The sequence below is a fragment of the Diorhabda sublineata genome, chromosome 7, assembly GCF_026230105.1.
Source record: "Diorhabda sublineata isolate icDioSubl1.1 chromosome 7, icDioSubl1.1, whole genome shotgun sequence".
NCBI classification, from domain to species: domain Eukaryota; kingdom Metazoa; phylum Arthropoda; class Insecta; order Coleoptera; family Chrysomelidae; genus Diorhabda; species Diorhabda sublineata.
Window position 1 is genome coordinate 6353436 of NC_079480.1, and position 8272 is coordinate 6361707.

The 8272-nt window shown below is 30.5% G+C and overlaps 1 protein-coding gene across 1 annotated transcript; it reads right to left on the reverse strand.

Annotated features, from left to right (window-relative positions):
* Nucleotides 1-962: 962 nt before the first annotated feature.
* LOC130446773 (elongin-B) lies at nt 963-6484 on the reverse strand. Its single transcript, XM_056783222.1, has 4 exons — nt 6351-6484; nt 6123-6216; nt 5859-6003; nt 963-5801 (listed from the first exon to the last, which is right to left on the reverse strand). Exons 1-4 carry the CDS (start codon nt 6351-6353, stop codon nt 5690-5692), a joined length of 354 nt encoding a protein of 117 aa, XP_056639200.1. The 5' UTR covers nt 6354-6484; the 3' UTR covers nt 963-5689.
* Nucleotides 6485-8272: the final 1788 nt, after the last annotated feature.

Consider the following 8272-nt stretch of genomic DNA (forward strand, 5'->3'; position numbering starts at 1 on the left):
CAACACTAGAACTTCGGTAAGACGGACGGATTCGAGCTTCATTGTCGGTTTTGGCTCATATCCCTGTACGCGCTCGCACATGTTGTTTTATGCGCGACGTGCACTGCCGATTGATAAGAATGTAATTTCTGATAATACGAAAACTGTACTTGATTTTTGTTTGAAGTGGCACCACGCTTTTTGTCACCATGGCAGACGACACGGAGGAGTTCATTAATAGCGTGGAAAAAAGACCTGCGCTTTACTTAAAGAGTCTGAAAAGGTATTGAGACATCCATCTGAAGAAAATGCTATGAGAGGAAAATTGCATGGAAGTCGTATCTCAATGGTTAGAACTCAATTGAATTGAGTCCTTTTGTTAAGTTTGCAATTGTCATTTGATTTAGCGATTCAACTGGTTCTAGCGAATCAGTTTGTTCAATGTCTTGCTCATATGCGCATTTCTGCGATTGTGTGAATCTAGCAATTCTTGAACGTCATCATTATCGACCTCTAAATTTAATTGTTTGGCGATATCTACTACTTCTTCTATTATGCTATCGATTTGTTCAAGATCTGAAACTGATTCTCCTTGGGTTTCAGTGGTGAAAAAAATAGGCGTAGTTTTTTCCAGACACCATGGAGTTTTTTGTGAAACCTCATTCTTCCAGCATCTAAAACAATGAATTGCTTTCAAAAGTCGTCAACTTTTAGAATTTAGAATTGCGTAAGGATGACCTGGTGCATTGTCAATTGGTAGCATCACTTTAAATGGAATTTCTTTTAATTGGCAGTAACGTTCGACTTCAGGAATAAAATGATGGCCAAACCAGTCTACTAAAAGAGAAGCTGTCACCCAAGCTTTCGCATTAGACTTCCAAACGACAGGCAAACCAGATTTCTGAGCGATAAACTAAGAGAGGTTTCAATTTACAATATTCAGCTGCATTCGCACCAACCATTACTGTCAATCGATCCTTGGCGGCTTTAAAACCTGGAAAAGTTTTCTCTTCACGCGCAATAAAAAATCTTTTAGTCATTTTCTTCCAAAAAAAGACCGGTTCATCTACGTTGAAAATGGTTTGGCCCGTGTAGCCACTTTCATCTATCATTGTCTGGAGTTTTTCTGGGTAGAGATGCAGCTTCTTTATCAGCGCTTGCCGCTTCTCCACTCTCTGCGAAGCTATGCCAATTAGAACCACTCTTAAATCGGCTGAACCAGCTTTAAACACTTCCCAGCTTCTTCTTTTAGTTTTTCAAAAATCTGCTTTGTTTGAAAGCACACTGTATTTTTATCAACAGGACAATTTTTCACTCTTACTTGATTATCACACCATGACTGTAGCAATGTTTCCATTTGTTGAATTCAAAGATTGAGTCTTTCGCAGCGTTCATAGTTTTTTCTTTACCTTTTATAACTGTTCAGACTGTTGATTCCAGTAGGTCAAATTTCTTTGCCAATTCACAAATTTTAATTTTTGCTTCAAAGTCCTTAATTATATTCAGTTTACACTCCAAACAGTGTTTTTCTTTTCTTGTCAGGCTTAAATGACTCATTTTTCGTTCTTTCAAATGACATAATTAGAGATTATAAGTAAAACGACTGTGCACGTAAAACAATTCCACGCGGAACATGTTTAAATCTGCCGCAAACTAAATACTGAGAGGGCGGAGCGAGAGAGCCGAAACGGGGAAGCGTAAGTCGGGGTATTACTGTATTATAAAAGTTTTATATAAGCGCAAATTGTTCTTCAATTTCATTTTTATTTGAAATTCTGAGAATATTGAAAAGTTCTGTCCTTGAAACAAACATGGTGTTTGATTTTGTTCCTGAAATAAAATAATAATAAAATTAAAACGTTAATTCTTACACTATCTCATTTTATCAGTAAACAGACAAAATTTTTTTAAAGAAAAATGCAAATAAGTGCAAGAAAACTAAACAATTTTGAAAAGCTAAAATAATGCGAATTATAAAAATTGTTGGAATATATTGGAATCCAATTAAAAGCTTACTTATATTTTGGAAAATGTTAAAATTATATTATTTCATTTTATTTTTTGTTTTAAATAATATTAACTAAATACATATATTTTTCTGCAGATATAATTTTATTAAAATGTTGTTACATACCTGAAGTAAAAGGTTACATGTTGAAATAAAAACAGAAACTATGAAAATATAGCTTTGAATCCACACAAAAAAATTCAAATCTACAACAGTACAAATCCGTAGAAAACTTTAATACAGGAATAGGTAGTAAACGCTTGGGATTGGCATTTACCTGTGTTATAATGAAGGGGATAGTGGTTTTTCCAAAAATTATGAAAACTAGACTTTCTTTGCTAATTACTTTTTCGATTTATTGTCAGGTATAGGACCTTTCTGCCCCGGTTAGATTTCTGCCTCTGTTGTCATCATGAGATGTTATATTTTCTAGTGGAACGTCATAAAGCGCGTCTTTGAATTGTATTTGTAATTTGTAATTGTATTGTATCTTTAATTCGTATGAGGTTATGTAGTACACAACATGTTTTAATTATAGATTCTATGAAATCTAGGTTTACATGAAGCCCTCTATGAAATATTCGCCATTTATTGGCTCAAATACCAAAAGTGCATCTTTTTCCTATTATTCTTCTATTCGGAATATTCAAACTATTTTTGAAATCTCCATATACACCAACATCAATATAAATAAATTTAGAATCAGCATCGATCCAAGCCATTAACACCATAGAATGGTAATTTTTATAATTAAACAATAAAGATCTAGAGTTATCTGGTTGAATTAACCGAAATACGTTCCCCCTATCGAAGACGCCAATGACATTAGGGAACTTAGTTCGGGTCTAAAATTTATCTGCAATTTCAACCCAATATTCTTCTGTCTACTGGTGGCATTGTTGCCCAAATTTGATCACACGTATCTCTTACGATGTTTCTCACAGTTGTTGCTCCTATTTGATATGTAAATGAAAGTGTATTGAAGCGGTTGCCAGTAGCCAGATATCTGTAAAAATATATGTATTACTTAAAAATATATACGATAAAACGGAAAGGGGATATACACCCGAAGGAAATTAAATCGACTCATGAAATTAAGCAACTTTCCCAAAGAAATTCAATTTTTTTTCGATCGATTTTTTTTACACCCTGTATTATACAAATAAGCTACAGCTTTTGCAATTATTATTTGTTAAATATATAAATAAATATGATTCGTTTCATATTATATTTAATAAATATATTTTTTATACATATACAGAGGTCCAGCAGAAATTACTTAACTTGAGAATCTGCTATTAAAGAGAATTAAACTCAAAAAACAACAGCCGGACAAGCGGCAGAGAAACGTCGAAAATATCCATATTTTGAAAAGTTGCTATTTCTAAAATCTTCATTGGCAGAACGATCCACTGATGGTAATCTAGATTCCACTGCAGCTGAAGACAAAACCGAAACTTCTGACAATATGTGCTCGAATGTACCTATAAGACAAAATACAGGGAACAAAAAAGTTAGGTTAGATTAGTTAACTCAGATCCGAAGTTCTAAGAATCTTTGTTCAACATACTAAAAGATGATTTCGATGAACACAAACATTTTGTTCTCTCTTTAATTCCCACGTTACAGATGACCAAAAATGTCAAGCCAAAATTGAAATACTACATTTAGGTCGAAGAGTAAAAGCCAACAGACGAATTAATCAATCTTCCTTCACGAAACATTTTTTTACATCCTTCACAATTTCATGCAACGAACAATTTATTACAGCCTTCAAGAAACAATTTATTACAACAAATAAATCAGCAGCCTGAGTATTGTACTGGATCTACAACACCTCATACTGATGTTTCTAGACCGGAACATATCCGATAATGCACATCTACAAGCTCTCAACACTCACGATAGTTTGCCAAGCTACATATCGAATTTCAAACCTTCTCTACTCGACTTGAACTACAATTTTATTTAAGCTTTTATTAAAATGAAATGTTGATTATTATATTATAAATGTGTTTTAATTTATTACTTACCTTAAAGTAACACTAAGACTCTCTTCTATTGTTATGGCGCATCTCCATCTTGTATCATGGCGTTTTATATAAGGACCCACGAATGAAATTATTTTATTGAACGTTTCTTCACTCATTCTATAATATTTGAAAAACTTGTCTGCATAGAATGTAACTTATGAAATATTCCACTAGACTATCTATCACTGAGTATACGATGTACACAGTATCTTCCATTTTTATCTCTCTTAAAATGTCTATAAATCAAAGCAGAAACTAAAACTTTCTTGTTAATTGATATTGTTTATAGCACCTTGACTCCAGCGTTGCTGCTTCTATCAACTAAACTGTTTAGTTGAGTAGAAATCACGAAAAGTATAAAACTCGACGAAACAGTTAGTCAACGCAACAGTTGTATACAGTATGTATACACTAGCCCTAATTTGTATATGAATTCAATCGAATTTTTTATATCAAGGCTAGGATTTTCTTAAAATTATAATCCAACCCAGTTTCTATAACAATCATACATAAATTAAAACCGACATTAATAATTTAAGTAATGCTTAGTTTTTATGAAAAAGTGTCACAACTCGAATAAGAGCTAAAACTTCCTTTCTTATTTAAGGTGAAATTTAAATATTTCAATTAAACATCAAACAATACTAAAGAATGCATTATTACTGAGAGTTATAACAAAAAAATGTTGAATAAAATATTTTTATACCTTGCTAGATGTTGTGTTTACTTTCGAATTTTTAAACCACCCTACTAATAAACATTTACCAATTTTGATTCGTCACTTTACTACTAACGGAGCGAAATGTAACGTTGAAAGATAACTAAAATTTCACTATATTATTAACTTAAATTCATAAAAAATACCCTTTAGATTCTTTGTGCAATAATTCGAATGGTGGCAAATTTTTGGAATTTGTATTAAAGAGGTACTGGGGTAATATGATTTTCATTATTACTTTGGTTTTAATAGATAAATATTATAATAATAATTAAAAGCGAATGATTTAGAAAATTTATGGTTTGATTATAAATATGATGTAAATTAATAAAAATCAGTTGGTTTGATTCATGACTTTAATTGATTTATTTGAACCCTGAATAAAATGAAAGAAAAGTAGATTACTCAAAGAGTGGTGTGAGAATCCAGCAAAACAGTTATGTTATTGTAAATTGTTGGTTAACGAGTTCACAATAATATTTCTATTTTCTACAAAATGTTTCCCAATACCTTGGATAAACATCTCTGTTAAATATTTTTTTACTGAAAGCTGAACATACCAGGGTTTAAAAAGACTTCAAAACACTATTTGGTATATAATTTATAAGTACATTTAAAAAAGATCATTTACCAATTTTGGATAATATACCAAGCATTACAAGAATTGCCTGATTAATTATCTTTTTACCTACCTTTGAGAAGTCATTTTAGTAACATTTTAAATAAAATGGTAACAAGGGTTTAAGCCTAAAAATTGAAAAACCAAAAACAAGCACAACCTATATCATCATTACCTATTAAATATCAACACCTCAAATAAGTGTGCAGGTCCTTAAAATAAATTACATTTAAAAAAAACATCAGCTCAGAATTTAACAAAAAGTAGTTGAGGATTCGATGTGTGTAAAGCAAAACAATGATGTATAAAAATTGAAGTTTTGTACAGTTAGTTCAAGAGGACTGTTCCTGGCCATTATTTTCTTGAGATTTCATTACATCTGGTAGATCTGGAGGGGCTGAGTATGGTATTAGATCCAGTGCTTCAAATTCGCCATTATCATCTCTATAATAATAATTTTTATTTTAATAACATTATCAATAAAAATGTCTCATAACTTACTTTATAGCAAGACCAACAGTTGCAGGACTTTGAGCTTTGGCAGTAGTAGAAGTCAGACCATAATCAGAGAGTAGCATAGAATCATCCATTACTGTGTTGTCTTTATTAAATAGTTGCTGATTTTGTGGAGGAACTTTCAAAATACCTATATTAAAAAATAGACGTTAATAACTTACAGCAGAAACTATATTTTACAAAAACAGGTGATCATATATTCCAGCAATTTGATGCTTTAAAAATACTTTCAAATACTTCAGTTTTTACCTTCAATAATTTTTTTTAGTTCTAAAACCGTGGTCGTGTCCTTGGCATCGGTGAAAATCGTTAGCTTTTTTCTTCTTATCATCAAGAAAACATCCTAAAATGATTGATTAAAAATCTAAGGGTCAGATTCAGTTGGTGGTTCTTGAAATATAGGTTATGGTTTCCAAGAGACGTCCATTTAGATATGGAAAATATAAATGTTATTTGTTAAAATTGAACTTTTCTTACCATTGTATGATGTTGATTTTGTTTCTATTCAGACCAAAAATATATTTTGTTTATTGCAGTCATTAATTTATTTAACCTAAACAAGTCAACGAGACGACAAATAATGCGCGACACAGAAATTAACAGTCTCAGAAATGACAGATGCAATTGACACGGAACATGCGCAGTTTCCGACATAAACTGTTTCATGTTAACATCTGATAATTACTTTACAATATTTAACTTTATAAGATATCTAAATCCTAACACACCTTTTAACATTATATGCTGCAATTTATTTATTACACTGGTATATAAGTAAATTAATATTTATGTTTTAATTTCAAATGTTCGCGCCATCTAGTCTAATGAGTATGAACTCAATTAGAAGAAATACATAATTTTATGACTTGGTCGACAAAAGAATTGACGGAAATTGTATATACTTATTCAAAAGTTAATTTTTTAAATCTTGTATCAATTTTAATTAAAAAAATATGTGATATTACATTTTTTATTATTAGTTTCTTTATTGTGTACCTATAAACATATTAATTATGACTCAAAAAGATGTTAAAACATAACACCGCAATTTTTAAATTATGGATTTGCGTTCCAATGTAATTGAAAAATTGATTCGTCAGAAAACAAGAGCCAAATTAGAGGAAACTACATCAATTAGAAAACCACTTTTTTTGTTGAAACAGTTGTTATAATAGCATTGGCGTAACACATTTTTATTTCGAAATACGAATATATGTTTAGTAAATATGTAAAAAACAAATTTTTAATATGGGCGTTGAAACATGTTAATATTGAAAATGTAATATACACTTAACAGCAAAAAAACAGACACTTCATATTTATCTTATTAAAAGCGAATTTTCAGCAAATTGTTTGTTTTTGTGTATGTTCTAGTTATTATAGAGAATGTAGGGTTAAGTACATTGAATTAATCCCTTTAAGATTAGTAAACAATTAGTTAAAACTCAGATTTGATTTGTTTGTCCTGAAATTGATTTACACAACTATCAGCTGATTTCTTTTTTTATTTTTTTTAAAGAACGAGAATAAATCATGGGCAATAATTCGATTAAAGAAGAATATATTGGACGCTATGTATTGATGAGTTTTAAAAAAAACGAAAAAAGGTTCATTTCACATATAATGTGTTTTCTTTTTTCCATGGTAAACATTTCTAATCCACTTCGTATAAGATACTGTAGGAACTTATACTTCTGATGTGATGTATGGTAGAAATAGCGATTCTTCCCAAAAAAGATCGATTGTCAAATCGATTCGAGTCGCAGCCTGATAAATCGATTCATCAAAAAATCGAGATCTAAAAGATCAATTTCTAAAAAATCGTAATTTTTTTTAACATCATACATTCCACGGGACTTTACCATTGGATAAAGAAATGTTTGCAACGAAATTGATCTCTCGCAGAGAAAATATTCCATGACCATTTGCAACCCACAACTATCAGCTGATTTATTTTTTTGATTTTTTTTTAAAGAACGAGAATAAATCATGGACAATAATTCAATTAAAGAAGAATATACCGGACGCTATGTATTGATGAGTTTAAAAAAAAAAAAACGAAAAAAGGTTCATTTATAGCAGCAGCAATATGTACGATATTATTTTATACGAAATAAGTTTATATTTCCTATTTCAAATAAACATTTGATTGAATATAATATGTTTTCTTTTTTCAATGGTAAACATTTCTAATCCACTTCGTATGAGATACTCTACGAACTTATACTTTTGATGTGATGTATGGTAGAAATAGCGATTTTTCTCAAAAAAGATCGATTGTCAAATCGATTCGAGTCGCAGCCTGATAAATCGATTCATCAAAAAATCGAGATCTAAAAGATCAATTTCTAAAAAATCGTAATTTTTTTTAACATCATACATTCCACGGGACTTTACCA